Raw genomic sequence first — 17,936 nt, 5'->3', positions numbered from 1 at the left:
ATACTGGAGATGGGACTTAAGGCATGGATTTCTACACAGAGAGGGCAATTCTTTCAACATAAGATGCTGCATTCAAGTTCAGGAGAGTTTGGACAAGGCAATTCTCTTGAATGCTGCCTTCAGGACAGGTATGGCATGGCAAGAGGGCGTTTTAATTTCTTTCACCATAGTGAAAACTGCATTCATGGTCTGGAGAGGGTACTTTTTACAGACGGGTAAAAGGGCAGGGGCTCAAGCCCCCTTTGATGTCTATGTGTGCACGTGCCTGCCTCCTTCTCTCTCCCTGCTTCTCTGTCTCTCTGTCCGTCTCTCTCTGTCCGTCTCTCTCTCTCTCTCTCTCTCTCTCTCTCTCTCTCTCTCTCTCTCTCTCTCTCTCTCTCTCTCTCTCTCTCTCAAATCAGAAAGACTTCATTGTCACACTTTAATAATTAGAGTATAAAAAGTAGAAGGTGAAATGCAGGTGAAATACAACAAAAAGGGAGAAAAAGCAGAATACAACAACAACATCACTATATAACAAAAATAAAATCTCATTGACATAGTGTTTTTTTCTTTTCTTTTTTTTTCTTTTTTTTTAATGGGACTCTTCTTCTCTCTCCTGCTGTTTAGTAAACGGAAATTGCATTTTCAGGTCAGACGTCAGAATACCAATTTGATACAATCAAAAAGTCTGAAAGTCTTGACTGGTTTACTAAGGCCAGGGAACTTGTTATTACGCATTATTACGTTAACCATTATTTTATGCTTTAACTATTAAAAAATAGCAGATATACAAGCTCACAGCGTGGAGTGCCTCGCTGTGAGCTTGTAGATCTGCTATTTTTGAAAAATCATGAACATTTGTGCAAGTCTGTGAATATTTTTGACCCGATTCTATAAGTGTCCTCTAAATCAGTGTTTCTCAATCTTTTTTGGCTAGAGTACCCCCTTTCGCAGATTTTTGAATCCAAGTACCCCCTTTACCCACAACAAATTGTTTCCAACTGCAATTAAAACCATAATAGCGGTATATAACGGTATAACCCCCCTTTTCAAGAATCTAACATCACAAAAAATAAAAAAGGGAGTGAGAGTTTCAACACTGTGGCCATAACATCTTAGTCGGGAGTTAGACATGACAAAAAAAACAAACAAAAAAAACAAAAACACAACAAGCAACCAGGTCTATAAAAATAAGCCAAAAATAAGAAACTAGGGCTTGTGAAATATGAAAGAATTGTGGTGTTTCTCTGGAGGAGAGTTTCGCAAAATATCTACAATATCTCAGAATAGGGAAGAACAGAGAAACACAGCCCAGTGCAGATTCAAGTGCAGATAAACAGCTACTTTCATAACTTTTGTCTCGTCAATGGTTAAGAATCCAGACACAATTGCAGATAAACAATTTCTTTCACAATTTTTGTCTCACAAACATTCAGCTATCAGACACATTAACATTTACACCCTTATTCGTCTGCAGTTTTGTAAGCTAAGCCTCTCTTCTAACTTGAATCTCACACCTGCCTTAAATACAATTTGTACTTTGCCTAATTTGACACTTGACTTACTGACAAACTACTATTGGTCCCATTTAAGCTAACTGTTCTGTCATGCTGATTTCACTCTGCTCATTGATACTTTTAGTATAACATGTGAGTACTTTTTCCACCACTGATTTCACACGTGTTACCGTGTTCACTTTCAACATCACGGCAAATGAAACGGCAGCTTTTAATCTATGCATAAGGATAACAACTTTTAACAGCGAAGCGCCCGCGAAATTCTAGTACGTTCAAACAACATTCAAACACATACCAGTTGCCTGGTAGCCTTATATGTAATTTGGGTTGGCAACTATCAGGCTCACAACACGTTTCTCCAAGTGTCATCATTAAACATAACAGTAAAAGTTTTTTCTCCTTCTAATTCAATTGTAGTTAATTATTTAACTATGAATAATAGTATCATGGTTTATACTTCTATTTTTCTTTTTGGGGTCCATTATCTTGAGTACCCCCTGCAGTACCTCCGCGTACCCCTAGGGGTACACGTACCCCCATTTGAGAAACACTGCTCTAAATCATGTCAAGGACCCCCATGTATATGGCCATGGACCCCCATCTCAAAATATTTAGTTCCAGGGACCTCAAGAAGCTAAATTTGAATTACAAATGTTCGCTTTAAAAATATAAAATGTTCTTGTTTTTCTTTTTAATAGCAGATCTACAAGCACACAGCGCGGCACTTGGCAAATGTAAATGGTGCATTTATATAGCGCCTTTATCCAAGGCGCTTCACAGAGATTGTGCATTACATTCACCCATTCACACACACATTCATACACCGATGGCAGAGGAAACCATGCATGGCACCAACTGATTGCTGTGTCATTGGATTCTAACTGTGTCTCTCCATTCCTCACAGACTCGCTGGGCGGCCCGTTCCCGGCCGCGGCGCACCGATGCCACCACAAGCCCAGCAAGCGCTGCCTGCCCATCCAGTGCGGGGGGGGTCTAGGGGGTCCGCTGGCCCTCAGCCCGCTGCTCTTCCACCCCAACACCAAGGGCTCCCAGATCGCCATGGACCCGGCGCAGCGCGTCGTCAAGAGGCAGGCCAGCTTCTGTAACGCCATCACCTTCACCAACAGGCCCATCGCGCTCTACGAGCAAGTCCGCCTCAAGGTAATAATCCTTATGCCAGGGGTCTTCAACGTTTTCAGGCCAGGGACCCCTTAGTTTAGAGAGAGATGAAGCAGGGACCCCCACAACCTGTTCATAGATTGCGTTTAGTTTCGTTGTTTGAAGGCACAATCATTAGTGTATGTTGGATTCATGTCAATTTCTGATATTTAACCACTTGAACCGTCAGTACTGGATGGGTACACATTAAAGTGTATTACCCCCTCAGGCCGGGAACACATTTTTGTGTATTAACTCTATCCACGCTTTGGACGTTCCCGTTCGCCCCATTTTTGACGGCGGCGCAATGCCAATTGTACGTTCTTTGGCTCGTTCTTTTGTACCTTGGTTTGATGTCTGTAAACTGATGAGGGGTCGCGCGGGTGTGTACCGTAGAGACAGCTCCCGTAAAAGTACTCTCAAAAACCCACTGGACGTTAGCATCAATGGAGTAACAAAACACTTCCATGTTATTTTCTCTGGATCTATTGCTCTGTAGCGACTGTGCTGCCTTGACGGACGGCAGCCTACTGCGGCCATTTTCACATTAATTCTTGCATGAGGCTGCCCTCTACTGCTGGTAGAGCCACGGTACACCTATTTAAGGAGAAAATAAAATAATAATGATGAAAAAAAAATAATACATCTTTGTCTATAACATCGCAAAGGTAAGGTGCTTTTGCTGGCAATAAATAACAACATCTGGCACTGAAAAAGTTAAATTATGTGCAGTATGTAGTACAGTAATTTTGAGTGAAAGCCAAAGGTGTAAGCTATCAAATAGTTTGGGAATTTTGTTTCTAACTGCTACGGAGTCTGAGTAATATGTTTTCCAGAAAAAAAACTGTGGGTCATTTTCAAATTGGACTTGGGTCTATAAAGCTTGTAGATCTGCTATTTTTGGCTAAAGTTATCAGAATATGAACACTAGGGTTCAAGTGGTTAATTGCGACCGTAGGTCGCATTTACTACCAAAACCTCCACCGGCTGTCCGTCCGTCAGTGAGTGAGTCAGTCCGTCACACGTCACACGTCACACTTTTGCCCTGCTCATATCTCCACAACCGTTGCCCCCATCCATGCCAAATTTTGCACACACACTCCTTACCTGCCAAACTACAACCTCCAAGGACCCCCGGAGCTCCAGGGACCCCCAGGTCCCTGGTGGACCCCCAGGTGTAAAAAAATGTCCCTCTGTGAGTCGCACGTCACACGTCACACTTTTGCCCTGCTCATATCTCCACAACCGTTGCCCCCATCCATGCCACATTTTGCACACACACTCCTTACCTGCCAAACTACAACCTCCAAGGACCCCCGGAGCTCCAGGGACCCCCAGGTCCCTGGGGGACCCCCAGGTGTAAAACATGACCAAATGTGCAAAAAATGACCAAATGACCACCCCAACGGGGCTGCTCACGGGGAATTCCTGGGGACCACCCACTCCTGGTGCTCCAGAATGGATGCAAAAGTGGTGACGCCCCCAGTGGAGGACCCCCTCCACTGCAGCTCACATAAAATGCCGTAACTCGGGCTAGGAGCGTCCGGGAGAGCCGGGGCCGGTACCTATTCGTCCGCCAAGGCAACGCGGACACCCCACCCCTCATTTCTCACATGGCCCTCTTCTAGCGCCACCATCAGGCCGATTCTTGCAAAACACATTTTTGGACACTGCTCCTAAAATGTTTGCCCTAAAATCACGCAAATCGCTACACAGTATGTCTACACTCATCCCATCAACATGAATCTGTCCCATATAGCGCCACCTTCAGGCCGAATTTTAAAAACACATTTTTGGACACTGCTCCTACAGATTTTGCCCTAAAATCACGAAAATCACTACACAGTATGTCTACACTCATGTCATCAACATGGATCAGGAAGATTTTGGAAAAACACATTTTTGCCCCATTTGTGGAGATAAGCGACCTATGGTCGCTTATCTCCCGATTAGGGAGTCTTACTGGTTTACTGTTGAGTGAGAAAACAATGTTCTACATTAAGTTAATCATCTGGGGACCCCCCAAAATAATGTGGGGACCCCTCTGGGGGTCCCGACCCCCAGGTTGAGAACCACTGCTCTATAAAGCCAAAGTGCAGCAGATACTACGAAAAAAAAAAAAAAATGTCAGCCAAATGACATAATGCATATAAGTGATATTATGCTGATTGTATAGCCTGTCTGTTCTTGAGGTAATTGTTAATCCCCCCCAAATCACGAAGACTATAATTTGACATTTGGGATACACAAACAAATTGGTGTGTCCAAAAACGTAGTTACTGCACTGGCTTTGCCTGAGGCTTGGTTTACAGTATGCCACTGCAAATGAATGCACCCTTTCTGGTATAAAGTGTTGAGTTAGCATAACTTTGTCTTTCATGTGTTCTATGTTTAGCCTGCCCTCTGTTTTGGCTGCATGACTTCATCAAACTTTGATGAGTTTGGGGGGGAAAGATAGACTGTACTGTATCACATACTCTACAATCCAATTATCATATTTGTATTTACCCAAACATAAAGCAGAGCTCACATATTATCAGTTATTTCAAAACATTTGTTTGACTAAACAAAGTTATAAAGCTAGCTGTCTCAATGCATTAAAACTATTCTTTTGCATGTACGGTATGGTATCCTAAATAGTTTTTTTTTTTTTTTGCTTTGAAATTATGCCGCCTTCAGGTATGGCATGGCAAGAGCGCATTTGCCTTTCTTTCACCATAGTAAAAACTGCATTCATGGTCAGGAGAGGCCACCTTTTACAGACTTATAAAAAGGGCAGGGGCTCAAGCCCCCTTTGATGTCCACGTGCCATGCTCCACAGATCACCAAGAAGCAGTGCTGCTGGAGCGGAGCGCTGCGGCTGGGTTTCACCTCCAAGGACCCGTCCAGGATCAACCCCGACAACCTGCCCAAGTACGCCTGTCCCGACCTGGTGTCCCAGAGCGGCTTCTGGGCCAAGGCGCTGCCCGAGGAGTTCTCCAACGAGGGCCACGTCATCGCCTTCTGGGCGGACAAGAAGGGCCGCGTCTTCTACCGCATCAACGAGTCCAGCCCCATGCTGTTCTTCAGCGGCGTGCGCACCACCGAGCCCGTCTGGGCCCTCATCGACGTCTACGGCCTGACGCGTGGCGTACAGCTTCTAGGTAAGAGTCTTTGTTCCAGGGTTGGTTAAATGGTAAATGGTGCATTTATATAGCGCCTTTATCCAAGGCGCTTTACAGAGATTATGCATACATTCTCCCATTCACACACACATTCATACACCGATGGTGGAGGAAACCATTCAAGGCACCAGTCTGTTCATCGGGAGCAACTAGGGGTTCAGAGTCTTGCTCAAGGACTCTTCAACACTAACTCTGGGGGAGCCTGGGATCGAACTGGGAACCCTTCGGGAACCATCTGTGTTCTAAAGACGGTTTCTCTACCCCTGAGCCACTGCCGCCCAAGGCTGGTTCAGGGGGGCAGATGTGCATTCTGCCCACCCAATCAAAAGTTTAAAATTTAAAAGGTATAACTGTGCCAAAATGCATAGTTTTCTATGCTTTTGGGTGGGGGGGGGGTTGATTTTTTGCCACATGGCCGAAAAGGTTGCCCACCTTCTGTTTCTTCTTGCCCCCCTAGTACTACAGGCTAGATCAAGATACTGCTGTGTTCGAACGGGCAAGGACTAGTACAAACAAACAACTGACACAGGCTATATATAATTAAAAGTCCCAGCAATAATTAAAACAAAGGTTCCTATTGCATCTTTTGGCAAATTTGATATATAAAAAACACTTGCGTTGTGAATCATTGGTGTCTGTGGGCTGGGCTTAATTGGTAAAAAAACTAAAAACTAGACCATCTGTGTTTTCACTTTCCATGTTAGTGCATGTGACAACATCAACACAATGTGACTGACAGATTGTGTTGTTCCACAGTGTGTGTCCTTGGAGCATCCTTTATGTCATTTGTTTACTGTAAACAACTGGTCTCACTTCTGTGTACAGTAAAGCCCTGGGCTGAGCCAATGGACCACATGCTATCTATATCCTGTGGTGAAAAAAAGTACTTAAGTAAAAGTATCAGTACTGCAGGGCAGGAATTTCATGGAGGCCATGAAGGCAATGGCCGCCGTTGCCCCTCAGTTTGGCTTTGTGCCCCTCAAACCAATGGCATGACCTGAGGCCACAGTGGCCTTAATGCCCCAGCCCAGCTGACTGTATCACTTTCTACTCTGTCTCTTGTCAATATGTAGACGGTAAACACCGACCAGTGTCTCTGTCTTGTCTTGTCATGTAGACACCAGTGTCTTTTGTTGAGATTATGAAATCTTAACTCCCCCGAGTCCCCATCTGTAAACCAATCCAGTGGCTTTTATTGGTGCAGAGCTGAGCATGGATCAGATTGCAAATACCATCATTTATCTATTTCACTGCAGATTAGGTTATTATCCCTAAATTCCAAAAATTCTTTCAATGGACTAAAATCTTGTTTTATTTGATGGCCTTCCAGCCCTCAAAAAACAGACAACACCAAAGGCCAAGTGGCCTCGCCCCTAAAATGACGAAATTCCAGGCCTGCAATACTAAAAGTAGTTTGTAGATCGGCTATTTCCGCTATTTTTGAAAATGTTTGAAAACACTTGAACATCTTTCAACATGGAAACGATTGACCATTACGACAAAACAACTGCGATTATGTCAAATAATTTGCGATTAGACCATTATGTAGCAATTGTGACAGGCCTATATAGTACTCATGCTACCAACTTTGACAAATGATGACAATGAGGTCAACACACATACTGTACCGTAAGGGGCACCTTTGCGCTTTAGCGAGGCATGCTACGCTAAGCTTATAGCATGCATACCACAAAGGCATAGCATAGGGACAGCACAGCCCGGGGGGCCTTTAAGTGACACACACACACGCACACACACACACACACACACGCACACACACACACACACACACACACGCACAGACACACACACGCACGCGCGCACGCACACACACACATAACCAGTGCTGTCATCCCCAGTCATCTAAGTAAAAATAGACCCGAGGTCAAATGTCCCGCAGATAGCAAACATTCGATCCTTATTGTGCCTCGCGTTGATTGACACCGGTATCTCTCAGCTGGTGGGGGCGGGGCAGGAGGAGGGTGGTGTTTTGCGTTCGCAAGTGTGAGGGGAGTTGTATTATCTGTACCCCCCCCCCATCTCATGCTTTAATACAGGGGTCTTCAACAGGGGGTCCGGGACCCCTAGGAGGTCCTCAGAGTTACTACAGGGGGGCCGCCAAATCAATGTGTGATAGGATCATGTTTTATACATTAACCATTTGAACCCTAGCATCCCTATTCTGTGTGGAACATTACCCAAAAAATAGTAGATCTACGCGCTGCGAGACGTTGTAAGCTTGTAGATTGGCTATATTTGGCTATATTTGGCAAAGAAGAACAAATTTTATACAATATATATTGGGGGTCCCTGCTTCATCTCTCTCTCCACTAAGGGGTCCCTAGCCTGAAAACGTTGAAGACCCCTGCTTTAAGACCTGAGGCCGATTCTACAAATGCCTTAGACCTCGCGTTACCAGACTTCTCACCTCGGAGGATGGTATTCCTTCTAAAACTAGCCGGGTGATCTGGTTTAGAAAAAAGAAGAAGGAGCTTGTAGTTGTCAAATATGTCCTTAATTTCTTTGTACATTTAGGTTATGTGTCATATCTGCCATGTGCAACTTCAAAGCCTAAAAGCCAAACATGAACGTAATTGTCAATGGCAGAAACACAATTAAATCGTCAATCGCAATTATTTGAGTGACAATCAATCTTCACGTAAAATGTCATAATCGTGACAGCGCTATGTGTGTGCGTGCGTGCGAGTATGTGTGTGCGCTGCTGAGTGACATGTGCTCTTACAAGCGGAGGCCTGGTTCAGGGGGAGGGTGGAACACCCACTGGAGGAGAAGGCCGAGATGGGAATACGTCATGCTAGGGCAGACATGGTCTCTCTGTGACTCACATTTCTGTCCGTAATGCTCCGTAAAGCTTCCCTCCGCTCTCAGATAAGCCCAGAGGCTTTTAGAGAGATGTGTGTTAGTGCGTTCGTGCGTGCGTGTGTGTGTGTGTGCGTGCGTGCGTGTGTGTGCGTGCGTGCGCGGCTCGTTCCTGCCTTTCAGTCCCGATGTTATCACACACTCCCTCCTCTTTTCATTTGCAGTCTTTGAATGACAGCGGCATTACTTTGTTGTCGGGTGGAAACCTTGTATGTCCAAGACTGTTCGTTTTGTATTTTTTAACTAAACTAGTGAAAACAGCAGATCTACAAGCACACAACGCCTCGCACCGCGAGGCGTTGTGTGCTTGTAGATCGGCTGTTTTCACTACTTTTGTGTGACGGCCTTGTATGATGAAGCAAGGCTTTACTTGGTGAAAAAACGTACACATTTGAAACTTGGAGATACGAGGTTTCTGCCCGACTGTGACGATTACTGTTGCTTACATGGCTGGGGAACAATGGACTACATTTGCAAATGAAGAGCTTAAGAACACAGTGCATCCTACTCTTCCATTTAATCTCAGCTATTTTTAGCGCGCGCACGCTGCGGTTGTTGTTTTTGTTTAGTTTTTTTCATTCGCTCTTGGATTTGTTCTTCCAGCCATAAAGATGATTTATTATCGTCGTGATTATGATTATTATTATTATTCCGGGAGTCTCCGGGGGAATTAACGTCCGCTCCCGGACACCCGCGAGCGATCATAAATCTCCCGGGAAAGCTGACCTCATGAAAAGAAAATGTATTATTTTTTTTCCTGACTATATCTACTGCATTGTACTGTGTTCTATCCGTCTGTCATTCAGTGTTATATGAGATACTTCATTGGTTTCCTGTGTAAATAAGCCAAGTGCTTTTCTAGGATCTCCTTTTAGTTGACCTTGTACCAGTGAACTGTACCGTCATAAAACTGTACCTTTTCCTATGCAAACTTCTAATAAAGTCTTCAATCAATCAATCAATCAATAAAGGAAATATAATATATACATATACTTATATGCCAATATTTGGCTAATATATGCTGCGTATATGCCATATTCAGGTCATATGTTGCATTTATAAAAAAGATGATGTTCATGTATTTTCGGACCTCCCTGAAATGAAAATTCCCAGGGTGGGATGTCTGAGTATTAGTAGCAGTGGTGGTAGTAGTAGTAGTAGTAGTATTAGTAGTAGTAGTAGTAGTAGTAGTAGCAGTAGTAGTAGTAGTAGTAGTAGTAGTATTAGTAGTAGCACTAGTAGTAGTAGTAGTAGTAGTAGTAGTTACACTAGAATGGCACATCCATTCACTCCTTATCCACCTAACCACTTGAACCCCGGCATCCATATATCGGGGGGAACATTAGCCCAAAATAGCCGAAGCCTTTTATAGACGCCCTGACGGAAATTAATCGATCTAAGACTAAGTACAGTTGCAACTCAAGTCAGTTTTTCCCCCCCAAGAATAGAGGGTCTAAGTGGTTAAAGAGGTGGTGCCATAGTTTTGTACTTTTTCTGTTTTGTATGTGTCTATGGACCCCCAAGTGTGGTTATAGTCAGGGAATTTTAATAAAACCCTGGGAATAAATTCCTTACCAAACAATTTCTTCACCAATGTGTTCGTTTTTGATTGATTGATTGAAGACTTTATTAGAAGTTTGCATAGGAAAAGGTACAGTTTCATGACGGTACAGTTCACTGGTACAAGGTCTACTAAAAGGAGATCCATGAAAAGACTAGGCTTATTTCCACTGGAAACCATTGAAGTATCTCATATAACATTGAATGACAGACAAATAGAACACAGTACTATGCAGTAGATATGTAAAGAAAAAGAAAAAAAAGAAAACAGTAAGTCTAAACAAACAGTATATACAAAGAAGGGGCAGGGGAGGGTAGGGTTGGGCTAGGTTAGTTTTTTTACCAGTTGCGAACGGCTGTTGCCTGTAAGTGGTTTTTCAGGGCAATTTTAAAGGATGCTAGTGATCCACACTCCTTTATGACCTTCGGTAAGGCTTTCCACATTTTGGTGGTATAGCAGAAAAAAGAGTTTGACCCTTTGTTGGTTTTGACTCTGGGTTGAAAGTGATCTGTGGCGCTGCCTCTGGTGTTGTAATTATGGACATCCTTAATGTTTATAAAGTATTTTGACAGGTACTTGGGTATCATAGTGGTGTAGTGTATCTTGTACACCAGGCCCATTGCAAGTTGCTGTACTCTGTCATCTACTCTGAGCCACCCCACTCTTAACTGGTGAGTAGCAGTGAGGTGAGTCTGATAGGGAAGGTCGACCCTAATTAGTTTATTTTGGGCTGTTTGAGTTTAGTTTTCAGGGCTTGTGGGGCGTCACGATACCATACGTGGACTCCGTAGTCAAAGAGGGGCTGGATTATTGCACCAGCTATGGTCTTCAGTGTGTTGAAATTGACCATTGGGGCGATCCTCTGTAGGAAACGAGTTTGTTGGTTGATTGTATTTATTACTTTAGAAGTCATCTTTTCACTGGAAAGATTAGCTTCAAGGATACATCCTAAGTAAGAGATTTTGTTTTTTCGTGTTATGACCTTGTCACCTCCTTGGCTCCTCCTTGAACCGGCACCTTATCGTGGTGGAGGAGTTTGAGTGCCCTAATGATGCTAGGAGCTATGCTGTCGGGGGCATTTTGCCCCCAGAAGGGTCACCCATGGCAGATTGGTTCTAGTTGACTGGGGCCAGACAAAGAACGGTTCAGAAGACCCCTTATGATGAGCAACAACATGAGTCCGTGTACCCGGCCCGGAGGGATACCGGGGCTCCGCCCTGGAGCCAGGCCCGGGGTTGGGGCCCGTGGGCGAGCGCCTGGTGGCCGGGCCTTAGCCCATGGGGTCCGGCCGGGCCCAGCCCGAACCGACTACATGGGCACATCCCCCAGTGGACCCACCACCCGCAGGAGGAGCCAGAGGGGTCCGGTGTTAAACGGATCGGGTGGACCAAGGCGGGGGCCTTGGCGGTCCGATCCCCAGTTACGGAAACTGGCTTTAGGAACGTGGAATGTCACCTCTCTGGCGGGGAAGGAGCTGGAGCTGGTGGAAGAGGTTGAGCGTTTCCGGCTAGATATAGTCGGCCTCACCTCGACACATAGCTCCGGCTCCGGAACCCAAGTCCTTGAGAGTGGTTGGACCCTCTCCTTTGCTGGAGTTGCTCCGGGTGAGAGGCGGAGGGCTGGGGTGGGCTTTCTTATAGCCCCTAGGCTCTCTGCCTGTACGTTGGGGTTTACCCCAGTGGACGAAAGGGTTGCTTCCCTGCGCCTTCGGGTTGGGGAACGGGTCCTGACTGTTGTTTGCGCGTATGCGCCAAACGGCAGTACAGAGTACCCACCCTTTTTGGAGTCCTTGGGACGGGTACTTGATAGTGCCCCGACTGGGGACTCCATTGTCCTACTGGGGGATTTCAACGCTCACGTGGGCAACGACAGCGTGACCTGGAGGGGCGTGATTGGGAGGAACGGCCTGCCCGATCTGAACCCGAGTGGTGTTCAGTTATTGGACTTCTGTGCTAGTCGCAGTTTGTCCATAACTAACACCTTGTTCAAACATAAGGCTGTCCACTTGTGCACGTGGCACCAGGACAGCCGAGGCCGGAAGTCAATGATCGACTTTGTAGTCGTATCATCTGACCTACGGCCGTATGTTCTGGACACTCGGGTGAAGAGAGGAGCAGAGCTGTCAACTGATCACCACCTGGTGGTGAGCTGGATCAGATGGCAGGGGAGGACGCCGCGCAGACCTGGCAGACCCAAACGAGTAGTGAGGGTCTGCTGGGAACGCCTGGTGGAAGAACCTGTCCGGACGGTCTTCAACTCACACCTCCGGCAGAGCTTCGACCGCGTCCAGGGGGTGGAGGGGGACATTGAGGCCGAGTGGGCCGTGTTCCGCTCCGCTATTGCTGAGGCGGCTGTCGCGAGCTGTGGCCGCAAGGTTGCCGGTGCCAGTCGTGGCGGCAATCCCCGAACCCGCTGGTGGACACCAGCGGTAAGGGATGCTGTCAGGCTGAAAAAGGAGGCCTACAGGGCGTGGCTGTCGTGTGGGTCTCTAGATTCAGCTGATTGGTACCGACGGGCCAAGCGGTGTGCAGCCGCGGCAGTCGCAAAAGCAAAAACTCGGGCGTGGGAGGAGTTCGGTGAGGCCATGGAGGAAGACTATCGAACGGCTCCGAAAAGGTTCTGGAGTACCATCCGGCGCCTCAGGGGGGGGAGGCGGCAACTTGCCCACACTGTGTACAGTGGGGGCGGGGAGCTGCTGACCTCAACTGAGGAGATAGTCGGGCGGTGGAAGGAATACTTTGAGGAGCTCCTCAATCCCACCAGCACGCATTCTGTGGAGGAAACGGAGCCGAGGGGCTTGGGGCTGGGTTGTCCAATCTCCGGGGTGGAAGTTTCAGAGGTGCTGAAGCAGCTCCGCGGAGGCGGAGCCCCGGGGGTGGATGAGATCCGCCCTGGGTATCTCAAGGCTCTGGATGTTGTAGGGCTGTCTTGGTTGACACGTCTCTGCAACATTGCGTGGACATCGGGGGCAGTGCCTTTGGAGTGGCAAACCGGGGTGGTGGTACCCATCTTTAAGAAGGGGGACCAGAGGGTGTGTTCCAACTACAGGGGGATCACACTCCTCAGCCTCCCCGGTAAGGTCTTCGCGAAGGTACTGGAGAGGAGGGTCCGGTCGATAGTTGAACCTCGGATCGAGGAGGAGCAATGTGGTTTTCGTCCTGGCCGTGGAACCATGGACCATCTCTTTACCCTCTCTGGGGTGCTAGAGGGGGCATGGGAGTTTGCCCAACCAGTCCACATGTGTTTTGTGGATTTGGAAAAGGCTTACGACCGTGTCCCCCGAGGTATCCTGTGGGGGGTGCTCCAGGAGTATGGGGTTGATGGCGCGTTGCTAAGGGCCATTCAATCCCTGTACCGAAGGAGTGTGAGTCTGGTCCGTGTAGCCGGCAGTAAGTCGGACCTGTTTCCGGTGGGAGTTGGACTCCGCCAAGGCTGCCCTTTGTCACCGGTTCTTTTCATAATTTTTATGGACAGAATTTCTAGGCGCAGCCGGGGGGCGGAGGGTGTCGAGTTCGGTGGCGGGAGGATCTCATCCCTGCTTTTTGCGGATGATGTGATCCTCTTTGCTGCTTCGAGCAACGACCTCCAGCTCTCCCTGGGGCGGTTCGCCGCCGAGTGTGAAGCGGCCGGGATGAGGATCAGCACCTCCAAGTCCGAGGCTATGGTTCTCAGCCGGAAAAGGGTGGAGTGCCCACTCCAGGTCGGGGAGGTGGCCCTGCTTCAAGTGGAGGAGTTCAAGTACCTCGGGATCTTGTTCACGAGTGATGGAAGGAGGGAGCGGGAGATTGACAGGCGGATCGGGGCAGCGTCCGCAGTAATGCGGACGCTGCACCGGTCCGTTGTGGTGAAAAGAGAGCTGAGCCGCAAGGCAAAGCTCTCGATTTACCGGTCAGTCTACGTCCCAATCCTCACCTATGGTCATGAGCTTTGGGTAATGACCGAAAGAATGAGGTCGCGAGTACAAGCGGCCGAAATGAGTTTCCTCCGCAGGGTGTCTGGGCTAAGCCTTAGAGATAGGGTGAGGAACTCAGACATCCGGGAGGGACTCGGAGTAGAGCCGCTGCTCCTACACGTCGAGAGGAGCCAGTTGAGGTGGGTCGGGCATCTGGTTAGGATGCCTCCCGGACGCTTCCCTGGGGAAGTGTTTCGGGCACGTCCAACCGGGAGGAGACCTCGGGGTCGACCCAGAACACGCTGGAGAGATTATATCTCTCAGCTGGCCTGGGAACGCCTCGGGATCCCCCCGGAGGAGCTGGTGGAAGTGGCTGGGGAGAGGACTGTCTGGGCTTCCCTGCTGAGGATACTGCCCCCGCGACCCGGACCCTGACCGGAAAAGCGGAAGAAGACGAGTACGAGTACGAGACCTTGTCACCCACTTTGATTGTGAAGTTATCAACTTAATGGTGTAATGGTAATGGTGTCTAGTAACATATCTAACAAAGATTGAAACAAAGATTGAAATTCAACATCCCTAGCAAAATATTTTACAGCTAGGGTCATTCTGGGTCTCATTCACTTACTATTATTCACTGTACTATAAGGGAAAAAAATCACTCCCAAAAATATGCTTTAAGTAGCATGTTAGGGGTTTAACTAGGTGTTAATTGTTCTGAATCCATTGCAAGCATTTGTTTTGCACGAAAAACATTTATTGTGCCAAAATCAGACACAAAAAAACAATGGTGTTGTGATGAGTCATCACTTTTCACAAGGAGTATGGGGTCCATTTTTGGCCCAAGGAATGTTTTTCGTGCAAAACAAATGCTTGCAATGGATTCAGAATAATTAAAAACACCTAGTTAGACCCCTCACATCGTAAAATAAATTGAGTACTTTTTACACGACTGCCAAATGCAATATTCCTGGGGTCAATACTTATTGACAATCTTTCTATGTGAAACTGAAATGATCCCCATGGAAGTGAAACACAACAGGCCACAGAGGTCCTTTTAATATACCTCCAACTCCTGGATCCTATAAGCTCAGCTGTCACTCTTTTGTGCACATGCATGCGTGCGCGCACGTGTAATGCGCACACGCACCTGCACTCTCACACACACAAAATATGGCCAATGTCTTTGGACACGTAGAAGTATGCACATTCACGCAATGCACACACACACACACACACACACACACACACACACACACACACACACACACACACACACACACACACACACACACACACACACACACACAATTCAAAGGAGCTTTATTGGCATGTGAAAACAAGGTTTACATTGCTAAAGAAAGTGTCAAAATATAATAGATTAGATGCTGCATTCAAGTTCAGGAGAGTTTGGACAAGGCAATTCTCTTGAATGCTGCCTTCATTCATCATGGCATGGAAAGGAGGCATTTGCGTTACTTTCACCATAGTAAACTAAAAACTGCATTTATGATCTGGAGAGGGCATTTTTTACAGACGGATAAAAGGGCAGGGGCTCAAGCCCCCTTTGATGTCTATGTGTGCACGTGCCTGATGCTGGCTCTCTCTCTTCCAGTCAACAAACGGTCTTGACCGTGGCAGGATGAGTCCATGTTGCTGCCACATATGGGCTGCGGGCAATTATTAAGCGGACATATTACTTCAGAAACGGAAATTAACTCATTTACTGACATAAAAACGCAAAAAACGCAGCGATTTTCTTACCTTTTAACATCTTTTTTGTGTGTGTTTTTTCTTCTTTCTACAAACTCACAGCTAGTAGATCTGCAATTTTAGCATGAAAGGGAACAGTTTTTGTTTTATGAGGTTTCCACCCGACAGAGACGATTTCCTTCCGTCAGATCGTAATCTCCTCCTCTTGACAAAAAGGGAAGCCTCGTTCTCATGCCAAAGATGTTTGACGCGCGGCGAAACGAGGCGTGAAAGCTTGATGGATGAAGGTGTGTTGCGGGGAAGAGATACGGCTCATTGTTGACGTCTCTCACAAAACTTGTCAGGGAAAGAAAAAAAGGCAGCTTATCACCGAACCGAGGTGTCAGACTAGCGACGCCGGGGCGTCCATTTGAACCTTTTTTTTTACGACGTGTCACAGTCGAAGGCAAGATATATGTCACTTCTGATAGAGGAACACGTGCGTTTCCATGCCGTATACAGTATTTGAGATGATTTGCTTGCTTTCACACACAGTACAATTCCTCACTAAGTCTGAGAGAGTATAGAATTTGACAGTGATTTGACAGTGCACACACTCAAAGTGTACTGAAGTATATCGTCGTTGTCGGGTGAAAACCTTGTATGTCCAAAACCGTTAGTTTTGCATTTATCATCTAAAAAACAGACGAAAACAGACGATCTACAAGGGTGCGAGGCGTTGTGTGCTTGTAGATCGGCTGTTTTCACTACTTTCGTGTGACGGCCTTGTATGATGAAGAAGGGATATACTTTGCGAAAGAACGTACAAATTCGAAACTTGGAGATACAAGGTTTCCACCCGACAACGACGATATTATTTCACCTATAATTTGCCACGCGTAGCGTATGACTGATATGCAGCGATTACTTATTTTTTTCCCCCCAGATGTCAAACAATGCACGCCTTGTCAGGCGGCGTTTAGCACTCGCAACAACGCGCAGAACCGGAGGAAACGTCAAAAAAGATTTTTCTCTCTCATCTGCAGTACCGTAGCGTAGGGTCTCTCCCGTAGAAGCACCAGGTGCAGCTGTTTTCATATTAACCCATTTAGGCCATTAGGCCTAGAATTATTGAATGCTTTAACCAGTGAAAAATAGCAGATATACAAGCTCACAGCGCGGCACCGAGTGCCGCGCTGCGAGCTTGTAGATCTGCTATTTTTGAAAAAGTCGTGAAAATGTGTGCAAATCTTTGAATATATGTATTTTCAAAGCGAACGTTTGTAACTCAAATTTTGCTTCTGGGTGGTCCCTGGAACTAAATATTTTGATATGGGGGTCCGTGGCCAAGTAAATATCATTTTGGGGTTCCTTCACATGAAAATGTTTGAGAACCACTGACATGGTAGTCTCTCAAGAACAGACTAACTGAGCTCCAGTTAAGTGAAAAACACCTTTTCTTTGACGATGGCTACAGGCAGATTGCTGACATAGAAACATAGTTTTTTCAAAAAATCTTAGAAGGATTCAAAAGACACTTGTAGAATCGGGTCAAAATTCTAATTTTCACGATTTTTCAAAAATAGCAGATCTACAAGCTCGCAGCGCGGCACTCGGTGCCGCGCTGTGAGCTTGTATATCTGCTATTCTTCAATAGTTAAAGCATAAAATAATGATACACAATGTGTACCCGTTCTAAATGCGTTAAATCTAACTGAACCACATGGTCTCATTGTGTTGCTCCAGAGCTGGAAACATTCCCTCCGCAAAAGACTGTGTTCGGTCATTATATGTGACTAGAAGACCCAATTAGAAGCAGCTGTGCAGAGCATAATCGTATTAACGCGGCGCGTTAATGGCATGAGATCTGGACGAGGGAGTTTGTTTTTGGGTGTTTTTGCATGCGATATGGGTTGTAAAACATGGGTCTTCAACAAACAGCGGGCCGGCTTCGTTTTGTGTAATGGAGATATTTTTCGTTTTTATCAACATCCAACGTATTATTAGCCTACTGGCAAAGATGGGTAAACAAATGATACGCGTATTAAATGTACGTAACATTGATGGTAGTAGTACTATCAAACGACAAA

General features: G+C 46.4%; 1 protein-coding gene across 1 annotated transcript in view; it reads left to right on the top strand.

Moving 5' to 3' along the window:
• neurl1aa (neuralized E3 ubiquitin protein ligase 1Aa) overlaps nucleotides 1–17,936 on the top strand; it is a gene marked incomplete at both ends in the record, with an annotated part of 121,565 nt that overhangs the window by 31,099 nt on the left and 72,530 nt on the right. The window contains 2 exons of the mRNA XM_080722197.1: nucleotides 2,404–2,660; nucleotides 5,479–5,800. Coding sequence (XP_080578323.1) covers nucleotides 2,404–2,660; nucleotides 5,479–5,800 — 579 coding nt within the window. The remainder of the gene's footprint in view (nucleotides 1–2,403; nucleotides 2,661–5,478; nucleotides 5,801–17,936) is intronic.

This window comes from Nannobrachium achirus (genome assembly GCF_963921795.1).
Source record: "Nannobrachium achirus genome assembly, chromosome: 3".
NCBI classification, from domain to species: Eukaryota; Metazoa; Chordata; class Actinopteri; order Myctophiformes; family Myctophidae; genus Nannobrachium; species Nannobrachium achirus.
The sequence above is the reverse complement of the archived record's forward strand: the minus strand, read 5'-3'. Positions and strand labels throughout refer to the sequence as shown.